Raw genomic sequence first — 22,162 nt, 5'->3', positions numbered from 1 at the left:
GCATTTAGCTGACGCTCTTATCCAGAGCGACTTACAAGGTTACTCATATTGCAGATGAGGGCCAATGGGGTGTTAGGAGTCTGCCCAAGGACTCTCATTAGTGCAGCGCAGCTCAGTCACCCAGACCAGGAATCAAACCCCAGTCTCCCACATGGTGCGGTAGCTTACAGGCAGGTAGAGGTGTCATCTGTTGCACTACACCAGCAGGGCAATACTATGTTTTTGTTTTATATTTTCGCAAAAATAAAGATAAATATATATTAAAATATTCATAATTAACTCAACAAACCAGACTGTGATGTTAAATTATTTATTGCCATAAAAAAAACAACTATCAACTCAAACTACATTCAGTTCTGTGACCTGTATAGAAACGTGTCGGCCATAATTACTTGAGCAGTAAACATTTTAACCAAAACATCTTGACACAATCTGAATAGTAGATAAACAGTAGATAAATATCTGACTATTCAGACTAGTCAGAAAAATATCTGACTATTTAAACCATGTTTTTCTCACTGTTTGAATGTTCACATTTTTCAGTGGAAGGGCCCTGCAGGCCAGGCCTTGATATTTAAGAGCTCTTTAAGGCAATTTACTGCACCACATCATTCAGTTTAGAAATCCTAAATATTCCTTTTACTGTTATTTTCCTACCGTGAGGCTCAGGCCGCAACTAGGCCTAACCCTGAGAAGAAAAATCCTCTCAGGGAGGAATGCGGGTTTATGAAAGCACTTATTCTCAGTAAATAAGTCCTCTGTATTTTAGTCGGAGCTGAGTTTCATTGATAGCATGCTGGCTGAATTACGCGCGAGTGAAGCTGGCAGACATTAGTGGTAGCAACTTCAAGACCGTCCTCAAATGAATGGGAATGATCTAATGTCTTCTTACCACAGGAATTGGATTGTCCCGACAGCCTGATAGGTCAGGCAGGGCTACTGTGCACTTTACGAGCTTTCTTTCCAGACTATAAAAGAGGAAACTGGGACCTGAAGCCGCGCTAATAATGCGATCACACTGTAGTTAAATGGGCTGGGTTGTGTTCTTCGGGCGAACGCAGCTCCATCAACATGTGCGCTTTCTCTCTCTGCCTAATAAACTCGCCCTGATTGCCCATCTTGAACTTATCAGGCGGAGTGACAGTGTTTAGTCGTCGCCTGGAAATAGAAAGAATGACCACTTTCCTTCAGTGGACAGTGGACCTCGACACACGCGCTGTCGCTCTCCATCCTTTCGCTTCTGCTGTGTAATCTGATAGCGCCGTGCTGCGAGCGTGAGGAGCCAGCACTTCTCAGAGTGGCTCCCTCCTTGAAAGCAGGGCGAGCACACGCACTGGCTGCATGCAGACGGGACGGACAGAAACGGGACCAAAATGAAAGCTTTGCGGACTTTTCTTTTGCTGAACACGCTGCTGACAGCTGTCCTCACTGCCCCACCGCGCTGTGAGCCTGGAAACTACTTTCGAGGTTGGTGAACTGACCTACATAATCCAAAAAGGCTGTAGTCAGAGTCTGCTGTATAATGATCTACACTGTTTGTATATATATATACATTTTTCAGGCTTGATCTTGTGGCTCTCTTTTAAGGCAGCAACAGGCTGGGCTATCTACAGTGATGATACTGGCTAAGATAAATTGATCAACAGGTTCTATCAGCCAGATTACAGTCAGAATTAGATTACAGCATGCGTGTGCTCTTTAACGCCACCTTGTGTTGAAAACACCATAGATAAGGTTGTTGCTGAACGTCTGAGAGCCCAATGCAACACCCTACCTACTCTGTAAAAAAGTCTGTACATTTTTAACAGTAAACAACTGGCTGCAGAGGTACCAGCCCAGCTATTTACTGTAACTTTACAAGGAGGCCAATTCCTATTTACAGAATAACACAGTAGTTCTACATCACAGTAGTTACTGTATATATGTGAATCATAGAAAAATACTGGCAGTGGTAGAGTTACCATATTCTGTACATGTACACCAACCTCACTGTTAACTCAAAGCTACAGAGAAATATCACACACTGAAGAATGTCAGCTATTTCTATCTTTTTAAAGCCAACAGTTTGACTGTGCTCTGAACTGGACCACTGTTAAACATTGTAAGCATGACATTTGCATCAGACATTAAAACAGCTACATGATCGTATGCTGATAATTAATACTGTAAAGATGACTATCAGCTATCCTGTGTGTTTTAATATCCCATGTGGAGATGAACTTAATTTAACAGAAACCATTTAACTCAAACTGGTAAATGTGCCAAAACATGTGAGAATAACATGTCCTAATAAAAACGCATGTGAAAGGAGCTGCAGATAAAAAAAATAATAAAAAAAAGCTGATTAACAAAAACTAACAAAGCCATGCTGGAAAGTGCCACCACAGAGCCTCAATATTCAGAGACAGACATCTCAACATGCTCTCCACACTGTAAAATCTTACTGCTCTTCTTAGTGAAATAATTAAGTTTACATAACTTAAATACTAAAGTAATTTGGGATTACTTAAGCTAACTGACTCAAAAATGAATAGTTGAGATACACACATTCATTTGTATCAAGATCAAGTTTTTGGCATATTTTAAGGGAAGGTGACTTTATCATTGAGTTATATTGACTGGGTGAATTGAGTTGTTTCAATGAAATATGGTGAGGGTTTAGGGTTTGCTATATGTTTGGGCATGATTCCCACCTCACTCACCATCAGTGTGTAGACATTCCCCCATGTTCCCCCATGTTATTGATTCTCTTCTCGTTGACTGGGAAAGGAAGCAGAGAGAATGTCAGGAAGAGGCAGGGTTAAGGGGCAGTGGTGGCTTAGCGGTTAGAGCACCGATGACAGGGTTGTGGGTTTGATACCCAGGCCTGGTGAATATGGTTGTATTTAAAAAATACTGGTTAACTCTTTGGCCTCAGTGTTGTAGGTTATACTGCTGAGTGTGACTGTATGCTGGCTGAATACTGCAGTATTTACTCTTCCATGACTACAAGATTATATTGTCAGTGTTTTTGTTTGTTTGTTTGTTTTTTAATATAACTTTGTCAAGTTTTTTTCCTTTTTCTCCCGATTTGGTACTGTTAATTAACCCATAGCGCCCTCTGGCACTAGCAATGTTACAAACTCTAGGAATGTAAGGACTTAACACGTCTCCTCCAATACATACTTGTGTATAAGAGCTCTTTTCAAACTACTGCCGATGTGGCATCGCCGGGCAGCCATCACGGTCGAAGGAAAGTGTCGGTTCTCCAGCTCCTACTCTCAGCTAACAGACGTCTGTGTCAGCCAACGTTGCTTTGAGAGTGGTGAGGGGACAAAGTGCCATCAACAGAAACATAGTTAAAAATAAAAACAGCTAAATAAATACTACATGTTCATGGAGCCCCCTGCTGGCTTGGAGCACTGAGCAACTGCTTATCCCACTTATAGCTAGAAAAGGCCCTGACCATAAGTAACCTTTTTCTTTATTTCACAGGACAGTGCAGAGCTTCAGTGGATGAGAAACGTAAGTGATTGCTTTTTTTTTTTGAGGATTAGAAAATTCAGTAACAAGACAATCCAGTTCACTGACTGACAAATACCGGTACCTATTATAACATGGTGTCACTGTTTACCACCATCAAGGCAATTTTACTTACTTAACAGCACATACTCATTTGCAGAAGGGAATCATGAGGGTCAGCACATCCTGTTAGAAAGTCTCCAGCCTGAAAATGGCACTCAGAGCAGCTTCACTGTGCTCACTGTTCTAATTGGATAGAGGCTGTGTGGACATGTCAAGCTGAAAAATGCCTAGCTCTTAACTTTCTATTTTAAAATGAGGCCTTTCTGAAAGACAAAATGGATCTTCTGGGGATTCACCTCACATGGCTGTCCAGGAGATTGATTGCGTTATAAAATATTGATATATTAATTTAGAAGAAAAGATTAAACATTAGAAGTTAGCCAAAGTCCTGCTCCTGTTTTCAGGTTAGTCCATATGTAATACCACATAAGTGCCTGCCTGACTTGTTTGTTTGTAACATATACACACATACAATAAGCTCTCTTCAATCATGTTCAGCTTTCATTCATTCATTTATTCAGGTGTGTTGTATAGGAGATTTCTGTTGTCCATGGTGTCTTGTAGGACTGTGTAAAATGCATTTTGGAAAACTATAGTGCAGCTATCCCTGGATAAGCTATTTCAATTTCCTGCTCACTGCTTTACATGGTGGCATGACTCATATTGTTGACAGAAGTAGATCATAGATTTAGATATTTTGATAAAGCTATTATAACTTCTGCTGCACTGAACCAAAATTACTAATTGAATTCACATAATTGTAAACAATTTTATAAATACAATTATACTGTACACTAGGCTGTACTGTACTCTTATAGAAATGATGCACACATTTAAATGTTAAGGTCGATGCATACTTTTTTGTCAGTGCAGTTTTAAATTAAACTGCTGCTATGACTGCATATTGAAGTAACCACTGCTTTGACTGTGTTACAAAAAATCACTGCTGACCAAAAAACTGAACAGAAAAACACATTAAGTGACAAAAAAAAAATCTGCAAATAGTAAATTAAACTTTTGCTTTGGGCCCTTTTCCTTTTTTTTATTTTAAAACTTTATCTTTTACTGGGGTGCCCACACTTTAGCATGCCACTGTATCTCCAAAAGGCTAATTGAACATGAGAAGGCAAGAATGTACCTAAATTGTAATGTAAATTAATGTAAAGACATTTTGGAGCAAAGACATTTTGTAAGGCGAAGCTGCTTTCTTCAAATAATTAGGTAACTGAAAAGATACAACAGTAAGGAAATATTATAACCTGTGTCTGTTTCTTGACTGGTTCAGCCAAATGTGCAGACATCACACTGTCCTACTGTGATGACATGCCCTACTCCAAGACCATGTTTCCCAACATCCTGGAGCACAGGACTCGCGAGGAGGTGGAGACGAGCACAGAGTATCTGCTGATGAGCGTGGCCCACTCGTTGCTGAACGGAGAGTGCTCTCCAGACATCCGCATGCTGGGCTGCTCTGTGTTAGCACCACGCTGTGAGAACTATAAGATCGTGAAGCCCTGTCGCAGCACCTGCGAGTCTGTGAACAAAGCTTGTGCCCACGCTTTTGAGGGCATTAATATGGCCTGGCCTTACTTCCTAGACTGCGATCGTTTTTTTGTCAGCGAAGAGGAAGGTTGCTTCGACCCATTGGAAGGCCTAAGAGGTAATTTGGGGAATGCAGCTTAATGTGATATCACATTCATCACTGGTGACAACAAAAAGTGACCAAGTACTTCTGTTGGAAAGCTAGGTTCTCATTTTCAGCAAGTACCACATTTGTGCTCATTAGAAGGAGAGGAGATATCTGACCATGATCTGAATTTGAGTAAAAGATATTGGCTTGTTTTTTAAAGGAAAGTCACATTATCCGCCATGTTTATGTCAGTCATAACCTCAAAACAAAGAGAAAAAAGAGGGCAGGGCAGACTGCACCTTGTTGATATACACTATATGAACAAAAGTATTGGGACAGCTGCTCATTCATTGTTTATTCTGAAATCAAGGGGATTAAAAAAGAGTTAAGAGTTTTTACAGTCCAGGGACTTCTTTTTGTTAGATTTTGGAGCGCTGCTATGAGGATTTGATTGCATTCAGCAACAAGATGGATATAGTATTTACTATTAAAGTAATATTCACAGAAGCTTAAGGCTAAAATAAAGCAATCTTTCATAAGACAAAATATGGATGTGGATTTATACTAGATGCAGTCATTTTGTAGCAGTTTTGCAACCACAGCTGTAATCAGAAGTCATTGTTTATGCTACTACTACTGCTACTAGTAAGTTTCTTTCAGGAGATACATTAATGCAAGGACAGAGCAAGCATCAACTAGATGTTCCACATAGACTTACACATTAAATACTTCTATAAATGTGCTGATGAATGAATTAATTCATGAGAAAGCCTATATATAAAGAACAGCTGCACAAGTTCAAGGGTTCAAGTCCCAGAAAGCGTGCTTGCATGTAAAGTACAGCATATAGGTACAGGTTAAGTGTTGCGGTTGCAGACCAAGTAGAGTAATTGGATTTTTCTGGGTCTAAACTGATTTCCCTAGTCTGATTACATTCTCAGAAATATCAGACACTAATTGATGAATTACTAATTCAATAACAGTAGCTACTTGTAGGCATGTGTCTGCATCTTATTACACTGCAGATAACAGACTTTCTATTTAAATCTGTTCATTTGCTAAGCACTTTGAAGGTCCTTGTCCTCTAAAAACAGTATTTAGTGTTTGCCTACAAGCTGCAGCTTTCCAAAGCAGCCAGAAACACAAGCAGATGTTTGGCACAACATCTCAGCTACTTAATTATTCCCACGATGAAAGTTTTTGATGTTTGATTGAAGTCACAGTTTGAAGGCAGCAAACTTTTCCCCTCCTTTTGCTTTGTTCTCATGTTCTGTCAGGGGCAATTTACATCCTCCTATTTATTTAAAGTGCAACCTTGTTTGTGGGGTCAGTCAGGGGCTCTTACATAACGAGAGATGGTTCGGACATTCTGTATGGAAAGGTTAATTTTATAATATCTTCTTTTTCTTTTAAGTATGCTGTGTGATTTAAAACAAATGACATTTGAAAGAGCAGCTAAGGTCTGTTTTGCATTGCTTTTAACCGCATTTAATCTGTGCCTGTCCTACCATCAAATGCTAGTGTCTAGGGCACGCAACTGGCCTTACACATGCAGTCACACTAACAGTAAGAAGGCTTAAAAGCATGTGTATCATAGACTTAAGCGCTGAAACAACTACTGCTAAACACGCTGCTTAGGCTGTAGTACTAAACAATGCAATAAGGTTATATGAATTCAAATGATCTTACTCATGGATTACTAATCATGATTTTATAGTGTTCCTAAAAAATGTGATTAAATAATTAAAATAAATTGACAAAAGCCTTCATAATGATAACCAAATGTTACAGGCAAATCAAATAAAAAAACTAAAAGTATATGTATTATTATTTTTTATATTTATTATTTATTATTTTAATTATTATTTTTTAAAATTACACTATTCGAAAAGCCATTCATTAAATTGTGTAAACATTGGAAAATAAACAAAATAGTCAAACATTAGACATATACCATTCTAAAATAAGCCAATTTTCTTTGTGAATACCACATTTGAATTTACCATTTTATTCAGTTGTCATTTTAAGCCATTTTGGAGCATTTCTATCGGTCCATACATAATAATTATATTGTAAAGATACATATATATATATATATATATAACCGGGGATACATGTTTTTTGTATGTGACAGCGACAGCATACGGAGAGATGTATCTATGTATGTATATAAACAGTAAAATTATGCATCTTATTAACACTTATTTTACCTCTGCCATTTTAAGAGAGGCAGGAATTTGAGACGGACAGTGTTACAACAGAGGAGCCATCCACAGTAATCCAGTTTGCCCATCACTCCAATACACAGATGTTCAACTTGCTGAAGAAGACTGCTGCACAGTGTCCCCACATTTCTAGAACATACAGCATCGGACAGAGTGTTGAAAAGAGGGATCTGCTGGTAATTGAGTTTTCCAACAACCCTGGGGAACACGAGCTGCGTAAGTGGAGCTCATGAATTATATCCGTCTAACAGAACAATGACACTAAGGTGAAGTGAATAATTAGACTACAGGTATTACTTTCTTGCCTCTGTCTTGCCTCTGCATAGCACACTAAGCCGCATATTAGTGACATGACAAAAAGCCTCCAAATAATAATAAAACTAAATGCTTACCATACGATTAACCCAACAGTTTTGCCAGACAGCTGCTACCAAATCAAACATCCATGGCTCTCCACTCACTAATAAACTACACTTCTCTCTCCTCAAAAAATACTTCTACTTGGTTTTGTCACCTGGCAAGTGGAGCCAGAAGTCAAGTACATTGGAAACATGCATGGAAATGAAGCCATGGGTAGAGAGCTACTGATTTACTTGGCTCAGTACCTGTGCTCTGAGTACCTTCTGGGAAACACCCGGATCCAGACCCTCATCAACACCACACGCATCCACATTCTGCCCTCTATGAACCCAGATGGCTACGAATTAGCCTCTTCTGAAGTACAGAGTGGTGTTGACACAGATTATGATGAGGTAAGAGAAACAATTTGCTATTGTTTAACAAAGAACTTCAAAAAGAGCTTTCTAGCTTTGTGTTGCTGGTCTTCATACAGTAGAAAATAACATTTGCTCAGTTTGTACAATTTGATGAAATCCTTTACCTTGATTTAGGTTATTGCATACACTGTAAAAACTTAGGCCAACTTAGGCCAGTCAGGCCAACCTAAAATGATAATGTTTTTTGAGTTAACTGAACTCGTCACAGGTTCTCGTAACCCCTTGCAAGACCACTAGTAAATGAGCTGCAGCTAAAATGTTAGTTTCAGTGAACGGAACTCTTAATGCTTCAGCATACCAAGAACCTTTTGGACACTTTCATGCTCCCAACTTTGCGGGAACAGTTTGGGGATGGCACCTTCTTTTCCAACATGACTGCGTACCAGTGCACGGCACAAAGCAAGGTCCATAAAGACATGGATGAGTTTGGTGTGGAAGAACTTGACAGGCCTGATCCCAATAGAACACCTTTGGGATGAATTAGAGTGAAGACTGGGTGCCAGGCCTTCTTGTCCAACATCAGTGTCTGACCTCAAAAATGCGCTTCTGGAAGAATGGTCAAAAATTCCCATAAACACACTCCTAAACCTTGTGGAAAGCAAAGGGTGGCCTGGCATCATATTAAACCCTATGCATTAAAAATATGATTTCACTCAAGAAGGTAGGCAAGCAAATAATTTTGGCAATTTATATATTTATAAATATTTCAGCTGCAGCTCATTTACTAATATTTTACCCTCAATATGTATTGTTGACCAAACTGAGATGCTGATTTAAGCTAAGTTGGGTTAACTCAGAAACACTCTGTAATCAGCTATAACATTATCATATAACAAGAGTAACATTAGTTTGTAAGTTACAAACACATGTTTTAATCTTCAGTACTGCAATAGATGATTAGATAACAAATCTCTCAGTTGTCATGTTTAATCTGCAGGGCGCTGGATACATTTGGCATATAGGTGGCCGAACCAACGTCCAGAATATAGACCTCAACAGGAACTTTCCAGAATTGACTTCTATTGTTTATAACCGCAGAAGGCTCAAGCGCTTCCGCAATAATCATATTCCCATACCTGACCTTTACTGGCGTGGTAAGGTACGAGTACCTATTATAAGTTTTTATGTGTCATCACAATTCATTTTTAACAGAGCTCTACATGTGTTTTTTTTACATTCTACATTCTTAACTATTTTATTTTTACCACCTTTCTAATAAAACATGAATAGTTCACTTGGCTGCACCACAGGGTAACATATGTGAGTGTCTGTGTATCTATTTTGTTAGGTTGCTCCAGAGACATATGCTGTGATGAAGTGGATACGCTCTATTCCGTTTGTCCTGTCGGCTAACTTTCATGGAGGAGATCTGGTGGTGTCCTACCCGTATGACTTCTCAAAGCATCCACTACAAACTAACATGTTCTCTCCGACTCCAGATGAGCAGGTGACTCACCCGCTACACAGACCCTATTTAATTCATGGCAGTGCAGATTGTAAAATTACCTCAAATCAGCAAGGCCAACTGACTAAGCCTTACTTAAACAGCACTACTCAATACAACTACTGTGGTGTTACAAAAAAAAACAACATTTGAATTGCAGGTATTCAAGCAGTTAGCCAGAACATATGCGAATGCTCATGCCACAATGTCTAACACGGACACAGACAGGTGTGGTGCCAACTTTGCTAATAAAGGGGGCGTTGTGAATGGGGCTGAATTGGACAGCATAGCAGGAGGTAAGCATGGTGAAAGTAATATACTGTGGTCTAATATCATATTTTTTTTATACAATTCAGTAAGGTAGTTTTAGTGTTGAATTGCTTACGATTACAGTTTTACGCTTAGAGTACTATTTGAATTATGCTGTAGTATCTTAAAATGAATGAATAAGTAAACAAAGTATGCTAAAGAATACTACAGTAAGAAGTATAGTTATTTTATTATAGTAACTATTTTCTTGTAGAGAAGTTAGGCTAATGGTGTCTCTGGGAGTACCATGTTATTATGAAGTACACACTGACCCTTTATTTTATGACAGGTATGGCAGACTTCAATTACCTCCACACAAACTGCTTTGAGATAACTGTAGAGCTGGGCTGTGACAAATTCCCAGTCGAGGAGGATCTGTATATAGGCTGGGAGGAAAATAAGGAGGCTCTTCTCAGTTTTCTGGAGTCGGTAAGATCATCTAACTGCTTATTTGGGCAGTTTGCGTATATTTTAGAATAAATTCACATGACATTCTTAGAATAAGTCATGGTTTTACCTCACTGTGTTGACCAAAACATCACAAAAGCTCTCCTCATGGGAGTCTTATGGGAGTATTATTCATCCAACACCAACTGGTTAAAAAAGTAAGCTGGTGATTGAATTTACCTAATCCACATGCTTGCTGAGGGGGCATCCAAGAGAAATCTGGAGCCAAAGTTTTTTCTTCAAACTAGCTCAAAGATATTAACTACTTTCTTTAAGATAATATAATATAAGGAATTCTTCTTCTTTTTACTGTATTTATTTTTATGTGCATCTACTCTAGGGAAATCTGGAGTTTTTATAAGCAAAACACTCAGAGTATAGATAAATGGTTTTAAATAATGTGCTTGGGTATGTAAAATCTCTGCACAGGACTGTGTAGAACTGATTACTTGATTACTGTGTATTTCAGGTCCATAGGGGAATTAAAGGTTTTGTGAAAGATGAAGATGGACATGGCATTAAACGAGCCACCGTGTCAGTCAAAGGAATTAGGCATGACATCACAACAGGTAGTATGAGTGTCTTTCTGCCACAAATCTATTCCCTTCAAAATGTGAGTGAGATTGCAACATATTGCACATTTAATCTTCTTGCATGCAAACACATGCATTTACAGTGAATAAGTAGTTGACCTGTTCATGCTCTGCCCACAAATGCAGTCTTTTGTAGTAACTGCTACAAGTTTGGATAAGTTTTTCAGAATGTTGCCAAAAATGCCCATTGGCCTAATTAATCTCTCCCTGCTCTGTCAGCTGACAGCGGTGATTACTGGAGACTGCTAAATCCTGGCATCTACATTGTGACTGCCTCAGCGCCAGGCTACACCAAAGCCATGAAGAAGGTCCACCTCCCAGTTCACATGCAGGAGGCTGGAAGAGTGGACTTTGTACTTAAAAGGGCTCAATTTGAGCAAGATGTTGATGACGTCCTGATCTCATCCATGGGCAGTTATGACCGATTTGACCCGTATAACCTGTTGGAGCGCTATAGCATGAGACAGTCTGGGCAAGTAGAGGAGAGGCAGGAGAAGCCCTGGTGGTGGGCCTACTTTGCTCGCTCTGGTAGCCAAAATCCTTCCTGGCTTCTGAGAAACTAGCTCCATCTACTTGTCTGACAGTATCCTCACAGTAACATATGTTTACAAAAAAATAAATAGTTTAGCAGTTTTTTCCTAGAGAAGCCAAAAACAAACATATATTATCTCACCCCAAAAGCATGGTTATCCTCTTTATTATTTGGACTGTGGAGGCCTACTTCTCAGCAACTCATTGTGCCATTGTAAATCTGTGATGATTTTTCTCCCAGTACGTTCACCTCAGATTCCCTAAAAGGTAAGAACACAAGATACATTGCAATGTGCTCTCATACACTGTGGTACGTTGTAAATAGAATATATTAGAATACATTTTTGAGATATTATATTTTTGTAAGGGACATGTATAGTGGATCTTTAGTGAAAAAAGCCCCTTATCAAACAAAGTGACAACCCACATAAAGCATTTTTGTAAAATGATTTGTTGCATTTTCTTGTAACTTGTTGCCTACGAGCTTCTGGACTGCTTAAGTATATTCACCTACACTATTCTTACAGTACTTATTATATATGCAGTTGCAGTTGAATTGTTCAACCCCGTTGCACATTTTTACACTTATTTGCAAAATTTACAATGGACACACAGGAGCAATTTAAACACCACGCTTAACTAACTACTGTAGTCAGTAGTAAATGATTCAACCCCCCATTACCCCCCATACGGCCTCTGTGTTATCTTCCTTTATCTGCCAGGTCCAGGTAGTGTACCCAGTGTTCCTTAAACTTTGAACTTACAAACTATGATTCCAACTGTATCTGCAGGAACATTCAGTGCCTTTCCTCCTTTTTGTGTCCGTCTCCTTTCTTGATCTATGACCAATTTCTTGACTTACCTCAAGCACACCTGATGCAAATAATGAAGCTCTTAATTTGCAGATATGTGCTCTTATGAGGGTTTCTATTAAGGGGGTTGAATAATTGTGACTGTCTTAGTCACTGATATTTTGTGCTGAATTTGAAGAAAGCATTATTAGTTGTTTTGAGCTATTTAAATTATTGAATTGTTAAATTATGATTGGTTTATTGCAAACAGTACATTTGTACATTTTGCAAAATTTGCAATGGGGGTTGAATAATAAATATTGCTACTGTATCCAGTAAGATACACTGTCATGAGATGATGTTGGTTATAGTTGGAGAAAAGATTAAAAAATAAGCTATTATGTACTTCTTCCATGTTGTGCTTAAGTGAAACAATATTGTCAGTTATTGTCAGTAACCAAGTACATTCTTATAAATAAAGGTGGTTCCATAACCACTTTTGGTTCCATAAAGAACCCTTTTTGTGAAGAATCTTTTTAATTGGTAAGGAAACTTAGCATCAACTTCTTTAAACCATTTAAAGATTCTTCACACGCATTTACAAACATGTTTTTTTTCTATGGCATAACTCCAAGTACTCTAGGGGTTTATCCATGTTATTCCACAGTGGTTCCAATCAGCAGAATATTTTTGTCCAGCCAGCTTATCTGGCACACTTAGACACTCTGATAGACAAGCTGCATCTAGTTCTGTTTTTGTCTATTGATTGTGCATTGCTATAAAACTTGCTATTACAAATATTAATACACTGCTTGACAAAAAAAGCATGTAGTGATTTGTTATTAAATATTTCTAACTTCCTTAAACTCACTGTAACTCACTAAAACATGCAGAGTAATAGTGAATATTATACACTTACAATTTGAATTTAATGAATTTATTGTTGCAGTCTTGTTTTGTAGAAAGTTACATTAAGCGTTTTAACACAGAAATCAACAGATAATGTCTTGAGCCAATATAATAACATAATAAACATAATGAACGAATGTATTTTAATAGGTTTCTGTGTAATTTCAGTTGCAAATTATAGTATACTAATACTCACTTTCTACAGTGTAGCATTTTAAAGAGGTGTTAAGTCATATCAAAGTAGGATGCAGAATTGATGATTGAAAAAGACTTTGTGTGTCGGCTAAAAATGTGCAAATGCTACATACCTTCCGTCTCCAAACTAAATAGGCTGTTAGGAACAGGGGGTGCCTGTGAAAATCGATGCTTCACCATGAGGGACCCCAGCTGTAGTCAAGAAATGAAAAAACACTGCGAGTCAGGGGGTCCAATAAGGCAGCTGTAATGGACAGTCATACAGTGCCCATTGATGTCTGAATTAAGTGCTCTTTTCCATAAATGTTGGAGATGTAGTCTTTTGACCTGAGATAGTCTAGTTAAAAAGCCAAAAAGCAAGACCAATGCATTAACATCATTAAACTCTTGCATTATTGACAATCAAAAAGACAATCCTAACTTCCATTTCTCCACAACTAGTCGACTGGTTAAACATTCTCCTGAAGCCCTGCTGATTGCTTTGGCGGTAAAATACTTTTTCTATTAGGAACGACGTAGCTAATGACTATCATCCATCCACAGACCTCCTGATCCACACTGGGGCAGTAATCAGTTATGTCTATCAGTCACATCTAAACACTACCATCTGCTCTCTCAATCCTCTACCTACCAGTATTTGACGTTCTCTCAAGGTATAGAATGTACATCCCGTATCCCATTTAGAACAAATCCCCAAAAATATGTATTTTCATTAAGAAGTTATCCTACATGCACTGCCCATGTAAATTTTAATCTAGTTTTATGATCACTAATTGTTACCAACAAACTGTTACCAGCCTTTTACTTTGCTGTGGAAGAATTTGCTCACTCCTATTTGTGTAAAGCCTTTCACTCAGATATATGGATAGATTTTTACTTGTGGTTGCACAGCCATCAATAGATGGGAGTCCCAGAGAGCATAACTGACTCCACTGTCTGGGTATGTATGATGGCCTTCCGCCAATCACTGTCTACAGTGTCCTCCAAGTTTAAAAAAAAAGAAAAAAAGAAAAAAAAGGAGTTTTTAGACTGACACTGTCCGGTTCAGGACTTCACATGCTAGCTTACACCCTTCTAGCACTCAGTGCCCAAAGCGGGCCGGTACTCAGCAGTATACAGTACCAGCACTTCTCACCAGGACAGTTGTTGTTGACTAGAAACAAGCAGCAAAAAGCAAACGGGTGGAGATTTATGAATAAGCATGGTGGTGTTTATTTTTAGCCAGCAAAACTACATTACTATACTCCAACCACTACAATTCCCACAATACCATGTAAATCCAGAGCTTTACTTGCTAACGGTTTCCACACACACACACACACACACACACACACACACACACACATGAAACCAGAGTCAGATCACCAGATGAGGTTTAACTTCTCCAGTGGGAGAAGAAAAGGAAATACCCAAAACGGGTGGAGAACCCAAAACAGGCGGGAAAAAATACCCAATAACGGGTGTAAAAAAAAATAAAACGGGTGGAGAACCCAAAAACAGGTGTTAAAATAAAATACAAATAAACAGGTGGGATTAAAATACCTCATAACGGGTGTAAAATAAAATACCCTAAAACGTGTTGAGAGCCCAAAACGGGTGGAGACGCCAAAACGGGTGGAGACGCCAAAACTGGTGGAGACGCCAAAATGGGTGTGGATCCATTTCATGCTTGGAAAGGAGATTGAGTTGTATGTTATTTGTATGTTTCCAGTAGACCTGCTTGCAAACATCAGTCCTAAAATAGCAAAGCGACCTTCTACTAGTGTCTCCTTTCATACAGTGTCGCTGAGCTCCAGGTAAGAGGAATTCTTGCATTGTGTGTATCATAAATATTACATACAGCACTTACAGTGTTACAGTGTAAATATGTAGAAAACAGATTCAGCCCGGCTCGGGCTGGACTGCTCACTTTTTACTGACCACAAAACACGAGCAGGACTTGAAACCCAGCTCTCTGATTTCACTTTTCTCTGCCTCCAGTGCCTGATGCCTGAAGAGATGATCATAAAGATACACACAAAAAAACAAATCACTGTTTTGTTTGCAGTGAAGCGACTGAAAATACATTTTCAAAAAGTATTTCATCGACATTCGGGACCTTTAAAAATCTTTTTTAATCATGAAATGATGTTGAATCAGATCGAGTTCTCCACCTGTTTTGGCATTTCTACCTATGTTGAGATCTACACTTGTTTTCCGCGTTTATTTTCTTTTTCCGCCCGTTTCCAGTCAGGAATCTCCACCTGCTTTAGGGATCGCCAACTGCTTTAGGCTGTCCACCCGTTTTGGGGTATTTTATATTTTCCACGCGTTTCTTTTTTACACCCGTTTCCATTTTGTGGAGAAAACAAATCTCGTCTGTTAATCTGACTCTTGTTTTAGCCTTTAATATATATTCTTATTTATTAAGATTTACTTGTTTACCAAGCCTATAACCAAATAATCTCATATTAATTTCAACAAGTAAAACAACAACTTTTCCATAAAATTATTTAAAGATTAGGACAGGTAGTGTATTTGTGTCTTGCGAACCAGTGGTGCCAGATGTTTCTACTGAAAGCAGCTCTTACTTTAATACTTTTAGAAAATAATTAAATACATATGTCCACAGTTTTGAGGAGGAGTCTTCTGTGAGGTCCTGTTGAATTTCTCTCAGTTGGTGCGTTAAGGACAAGCATCTGAATATTTGAGCAACAGCGCCACCTTGTGGATAATAAATGGACTGTGTTGGGAGCTGAATAAATATGGACTGGCTTAAGGGTCTGAAAGGAGCTGGATAAAGATAAAGATTTCACCAAAGGAGGGCTTGTTCATTACTAATCAGGTGTGTTGACTAGAAAACAAAAAGCCCTGAGATATCCAGGGAACAGAGGATGAGAATCACTGGTCTCAGCCTGCATGTTCAATTTCCCTAAAATCTACCTCCCTGTCCCTTTTAATCTCTCTATTTTCTTAATCTATTCATCATCAGTGATGATCAAGCCCCAAGCAAGGATCCTTAAAAACAAATTATACTGACCATGATTTCAATTATAAGAGCAATAAGAGGGGAAATCCTGCAAGGTGGTGAATACTTTAGCTATATAGGCACTGTAGTAAAATCCAAAGTGGCTGGCTGGATTTACTTAATGGCTTGATTTACGTAATTTTATTTTATCATTTAATGTTGGAGAAATGCTATGACCTCTGTCAGTATTTCACAGACGTATCTATCATCTCCTCCTCTGATAGTAAAACGTTGGTGTGAAATTCTCTTATGTCCTCTGAGCTTGCCTGAGTTTTTAGTCACGTAAAATAAGCTATTTTATAGATGCTCATCTAATGAAGAGATACAAAAAAATAGTTCTGTGATTTCTTATATCATGCCAGATGTAGTTATTGGATATTATTGGGTTAATGATAATATTGATCTAGTGTATCAGCGCAGTGCTGAGTGTGTCCTGTATTGTGGCGGTTGGGACTGTACAGCTATTTCCTGTACACGTCGTCTTACGGCGCTCTGGAGGCTCCTGAACTGAGAGCGGCTGGAGCTTCGCTTTCGGAGAAGAAGTGAAGAAAATCATGGAGACTCTAGTTGGCCTTCCGTTCGCGGTGTTAGAATGCCCAAATATCAAAATTAAGAAGCCGACCTGGCTTCACATGCCATCTGCAATGACCGTGTATGCTGTCGTGATTGTATCGTATTTTCTCATCACTGGGGGTAAGTCATGAACTCAGGCTCAGGCTAACCGGCTACACAGTCAGTCAGCTGGATCTGACTGAGCCCACAGCTACAAAATGTTCAGCAAACTCAGCTCAGCTTAGCTTAAACTAATTAGTGTTAATTTTCATTTGCACCAAACAAGTGCTAGTGATTTATTGTCTTTTAAAACAGGTCATATCTTTTCCACACTGTCGTTAGCTAGCTAGGTTAGCTAGCCTGCTAGCTAGCTGTCGGTATTGGCTGCTACGCTTTAAGTAAGCTGCAGCAGCAGTAGTTAGTTAGCTAGCCAGCTAGCTTAGCTAGCCGTTGAGCTGAGCTGCAGGTAAAGCTATGCTGATACTCCGTACCTAGAGCAACCTAGTACAAATTACATCATGGTTATCAGGTCCAACAGCCCATAATTTAGCCGTCCAAGTGTGTGTTGTGAAGTAGCTAGATAAATGCCTTCAGATTTAAGATGCTCCTAGTGCTCATACACAGCTAGAGAAGCATTACCAATAGGACCTTATTAACAAAATGACTCCGAAGGGAAGATGAGCATGAACGTATTGGCACTGTACCTAATGCCAGGCGTGGGCTAAAGGGGTACACAGGCCCTTGGCGTTAGTAGTGGAGCAGTGGAACTGTGTTCTCTGGAATGATGGATGGTGCTTCATCCAATACTGTTGGGATCAGTTGGGGATGAGGTGGAGTGGTGATCATCCAACATCCTGACCTCACTAACACTTCTGTTGCTGAATGCAATCAAATTCTTACAGCATTCTCCAGAATCTAGTAGAAAGCCTTCCCTCAACAGTCGAGACCGTTTCTTCAACAAAAGCAGGACTAATTTCAGTATTGTTGGTTACTGAAGAAACAATGAATGAGCAGGTGTCCTAATACTTTTGTCCACATATTATATCTGACTGATGTTGCTTGATATTAACCAGCTGAAATGAGAGTGATTTTCATTTTCATTTTCAGGTATAATCTACGATGTCATTGTTGAGCCCCCCAGTGTTGGCTCAATGACTGATGAACATGGTCACCAGCGCCCCGTGGCATTTCTGGCATACAGGTATGAGGATGTTTTGTTTTTATGATGGTACATGTTGTTGTTGTGACGCACAATATGCTTTTCTGACACTATTGTGTATATTGGTAGTGCTTAAACAGCAAGTGTCAACTGCATGTTTGATTACAAAGATCAGCATTAGTTCTGTTTAATTCAATGTAGTATTTATTTAATATATATATATATATATATATATATATATATATATATATATATTTTTTTTTTTAATAAAGGCATTGTATTGGGAGTTTTTGACAGCAGTTTGTGAAATCGGTTGCTAAGGGTTCACTCTTTGTCCTTTCTTGCCTACTTGCTCTGATGATAAGTTGCTTCCGAATTCGCAGCCGGCCTCCACTGCACATTAACATTAGCATTAAGGAAGTGGCTGTTACTGTTGACCCCATTTTGATAGTTTGTTTACCTCTGGGCGAGCAGTGCATGTGCAGTATTGTTCTTTTGAGCATGTTTGTCAGTTTAGCAAAAAAAAAAAAAACTTCAGATATAGGTCACATTTAAAGCATGAACAGCCTTTGGGAAACTTTACCTGCTGTGTGAACCTAGCCTTTTTTGTTTGTTTTGAAAGCTGTGACCATACTGGCAGTTAGAATTTTTTATTATTGTATTGATACTGTTATTAACCACTATGTCTTGTATTGGCATCTTGTCCTGGACTCTGCAATTATTTCACACAGCAACCAATTTATGCTTTATGGTCACTGTAAGGTTTAGTTTTTGTAAATGTCTTGAAATATCCGTCCACTCTTTCTCTCAGGGTGAACGGACAGTACATCATGGAGGGTCTGGCGTCCAGTTTCCTCTTTACAATGGGTGGTCTTGGCTTTATAATTTTGGACCGCTCCAACGCACCCAACATTCCTAAACTCAACCGCTTCTTGCTGCTCTTCATCGGCTTTGTGAGCGTGCTGCTGAGCTTCTTCATGGCCAGAGTGTTCATGAGGATGAAGCTGCCGTAAGTACTCAATTCCTGAAGTCTGTTAGGTTGGTTAAATAATCCGGGATTACTCTGTGGTTCTGGCGTTTATATTGCTTATTGGCTACTTCCTTTCGAGCAGTCTTGAAAAGTCAGTTTGTTCTGACATTTCTCCTCACTTATTAAATGAAGATTTGTTACTCAAGACCACACAAACAAGGTTTTGGGAAAAATATGTAAGATACTGTTTTATGTTTTTTCTGCATTTTGTATTAATCAATTTATCCACCTTTCAGTCTATCATAGTTCTTAACCACATCAACTACAAGCAATACAGTATAACGTTTTTTGGTTTAATGTATAAGAAGACTGGCACAAGATAATGGATATCTTTGTTTAATAATTTATTAATGGACATATTACATTACATTACATTACAAGGTTCAAAACACTCTTCATGACAGTCACAAAAGATCAGGGCTAGATCAGGGCTCCTCTAAGGTCCAGTGTGGTTGCAGGTTTTCATTCTTAACAAGACAGAACACACCTAGTTTTGCATGTTTAATTAATTAAAGCAACACCATGTTGCATTTTTCCTTCATCTTAATGCACCATTGACTGTACTACTCCTGACTCGGCACACTGCTGACTGTAGTATTAAATTTGGGGAAGTGAGTAGGACAGTTCTTGCGAGAGCTGTGTTATGTTGCATAACCTCATATGTGTAAATATTAATGTACCTCTGTACTGTACTGTCACTTTCAGTGACTGTGTCTATCAGCTCATCCAGAAAAATGCAAATTTCTTTTCCCAACTGTAGGGGGAGCCCAGGTGCAAAAATACCTGTTTAGAGTGTTGCTTTGATCTCACTCTTCAACAGTTGGCCAAGTGTGCTTCTGTTAAGTTGCTGTTAAAACCTGCAGCCATGTTGACCCTTTGTCCCTCTGTGCAATATAGTCATAGTCAACTATTATACTATTTTTTTCATCATTGCTCTGATATGTAGAGGTTCTGATTTTGCTGAAGAGTTGACATGAGCTCTGAATTCATCTTATTTTAAACTTCAGAGCACGATTTCCCAACCTTTTTGCAACTCGCAGCCCTCTCTTCCAACCTTAGAAACATCCCACAAGAATATTTAATTGACTTGATCGTTTTAATGTAAATAGTATAACTTAAAAGACAGCAGTATTATTTTTTGTTTCCATTCATTTCTAATAGATGAATTCCATATGAACATATGCATATTAAATATTGTTTACATTGACTTGCACTAAATTATAAACATATAATAGTTGTCACTTAACAGTTTTGAAATTTAATAAATAAGACTCTCAATCACCCCCTTGCAGTACTACCATGGCCCACTGGGGGGCTGTGGCTCACAGGCTGAAAATGACAGCTTGAAAGTTTTCACAGTGGCATTTCTTTCGTTGACTTTCTGCAGTGATCTAATACTCATAATCCACTGATTATTGCTCGACTTCATATTTGAGAAACCTAAATCACACACATTAAAGCAGATTATATCTGTGGCAATAGGTAGGACTCATTGCTTGGTTCTTTTTCAATCTACATACTTGTTTAAACTTGTGCTCATGTGTCTTGTTTTGCAGTGGTTATCTCATGGGTTAAAGCTGCTTAGACAAGGCCTTTAGGGTGGCACATCTCACAGACAGAGATTAAGGAATGACTGCAGATGAACAGGACACCCCTTTCCAGTGCCAAGGATCAGTGTGCCGGGCAGTTATCATTTTTCTGCCCCCAGTTTTATCTCTCTGTTTGTCTGTTTGAATGACTTGTCCCTGAAAGCTCCATGTTACTGAACGGAGTTGAGATTTATTGAATCCTGCAAAATCTTCATACCTACTATTGATGATATTCTGATAAGGAGGCTTGCATTGTATTAAGCACCCTTGTGTAAGGTGATCAAAACCCATTTCCATGTTGAACCTGTCCCTTATGCACTTGTTTTGTAAAAGCTAGAAAAAAGTCAGAATATCTGGCATCTGTGTGATGGGCCAAGCTGTTTTTCTATAAAAAACAAACAAAATAAATGTTCTTTCCACAATTTTGATGTGCTGTTTTTGCCTTCAAGAGTTCCCTAATTTCCCCCCTATGTTTTAATGTAGTTACATACGTATTGAAGAATGCTTTAAAATCTTTGGCTTGTGTGTGAAAGTGCTATCTGATCAAGCGAGAGCTGAGGTCATTTGGGCCAGTTAACGTGTATTGTTTGTTTGGTCAAAGTTAGTGACCAAAGGGTTATGAAGAAGTGGTTATAACAACATCGTGTGATATCACATGAGAGTGTTCGGATTAGTAAAAACAGGGATAACAGAGAGGAAAGACAGAGATGTGGCGACTTGGCTTTGATCATTGTTACCAAGACTAAAACACTGTTATTCCTAGAACAACAAACCTAGTAGGACTTTATCGAGCATTTCTACATTCTTTCCATTGCATCCTTTACTGACACAGTTTTGCATGCACAGCTTGTTTAATCTCATTAGAAAAGCATTGTCAGTTTAACAGGGGTCTAAAGTCACCGGTAGTGGAACTGACTTCTCTAAAGTCCTGGAGCTCCAGCCAGTACCTGGATAAATTTGAGTGGCTTTTTTTTTAATCTGAATGTAATCATCCATTATAAGAGTAGAATGTCTTTAATGCTCTCACAGCCAAATTGCATCAAATCCTCACAGCGATGTTCCAAAAAATAGTGTGAGGCCTTTGCAGAGGAGTAGAGGCTGCTGCTGCAGCAAGGGAAGACAAACTCCCTGTTATTACACCTGATTTTAATACAAAATCTGGAGGAGCAGGTATCTACAAACGTTTGGACATATAGTTTTACATATTACATATTATTTCTGTCATACAAATAATAGATAATAATAATAAAAGACAAGACTAAACCCCTTAAAATCGTTGTAAGTATGAGTACTGTAGCTGGCTTCAGGTTACTGGGGGCAAAATGTCCGTATGATGTAAGAGTTTGCTCTTACCTGATTGGCTAAGATTGTCCTTTGTGCCTTAAAACATATCTGCCCTTTTTTGATCTTG

At 38.7% G+C, this 22,162-nt stretch overlaps 2 protein-coding genes across 2 annotated transcripts; both read left to right on the top strand.

Annotated features, from left to right (window-relative positions):
- Nucleotides 1–1,326: 1,326 nt before the first annotated feature.
- On the top strand, nt 1,327–13,347 carry LOC140562304 (carboxypeptidase Z-like). Its single transcript, XM_072687833.1, is given in 12 exon segments — nt 1,327–1,350; nt 1,353–1,467; nt 3,475–3,504; nt 4,850–5,224; nt 7,420–7,635; nt 7,942–8,171; nt 9,133–9,294; nt 9,484–9,642; nt 9,800–9,935; nt 10,238–10,377; nt 10,865–10,964; nt 11,208–13,347. Coding segments are annotated over 12 exon segments (2,016 nt in total). The 5' UTR covers nt 1,327–1,341; the 3' UTR covers nt 11,552–13,347.
- Nucleotides 13,348–16,877: 3,530 nt separating this feature from the next.
- On the top strand, nt 16,878–21,173 carry ostc (oligosaccharyltransferase complex subunit). Its single transcript, XM_072687831.1, has 4 exons — nt 16,878–17,114; nt 18,081–18,174; nt 18,944–19,141; nt 20,719–21,173. Exons 1-4 carry the CDS (start codon nt 16,976–16,978, stop codon nt 20,735–20,737), a joined length of 450 nt encoding a protein of 149 aa, XP_072543932.1. The 5' UTR covers nt 16,878–16,975; the 3' UTR covers nt 20,738–21,173.
- The last annotated feature ends 989 nt before the right edge of the window (nt 21,174–22,162 follow it).

The sequence above is a fragment of the Salminus brasiliensis genome, chromosome 9, assembly GCF_030463535.1.
Source record: "Salminus brasiliensis chromosome 9, fSalBra1.hap2, whole genome shotgun sequence".
NCBI classification, from domain to species: domain Eukaryota; kingdom Metazoa; phylum Chordata; class Actinopteri; order Characiformes; family Bryconidae; genus Salminus; species Salminus brasiliensis.
This window is presented reverse-complemented; position numbering and strand designations above follow the sequence as displayed.

Coding starts and splice junctions, on each gene's coding strand:
- ostc (XM_072687831.1), top strand. CDS start 16,976: ATGGAGACTCTAGTTGGCCTTCCGTTCGCGGTGTTAGAATGCCCAAAT. Junction 17,115..18,080: donor GTATTTTCTCATCACTGGGG/GTAAGTCATGAA, acceptor TTTCATTTTCAG/GTATAATCTACGATGTCATT. Junction 18,175..18,943: donor GTGGCATTTCTGGCATACAG/GTATGAGGATGT, acceptor TCTTTCTCTCAG/GGTGAACGGACAGTACATCA.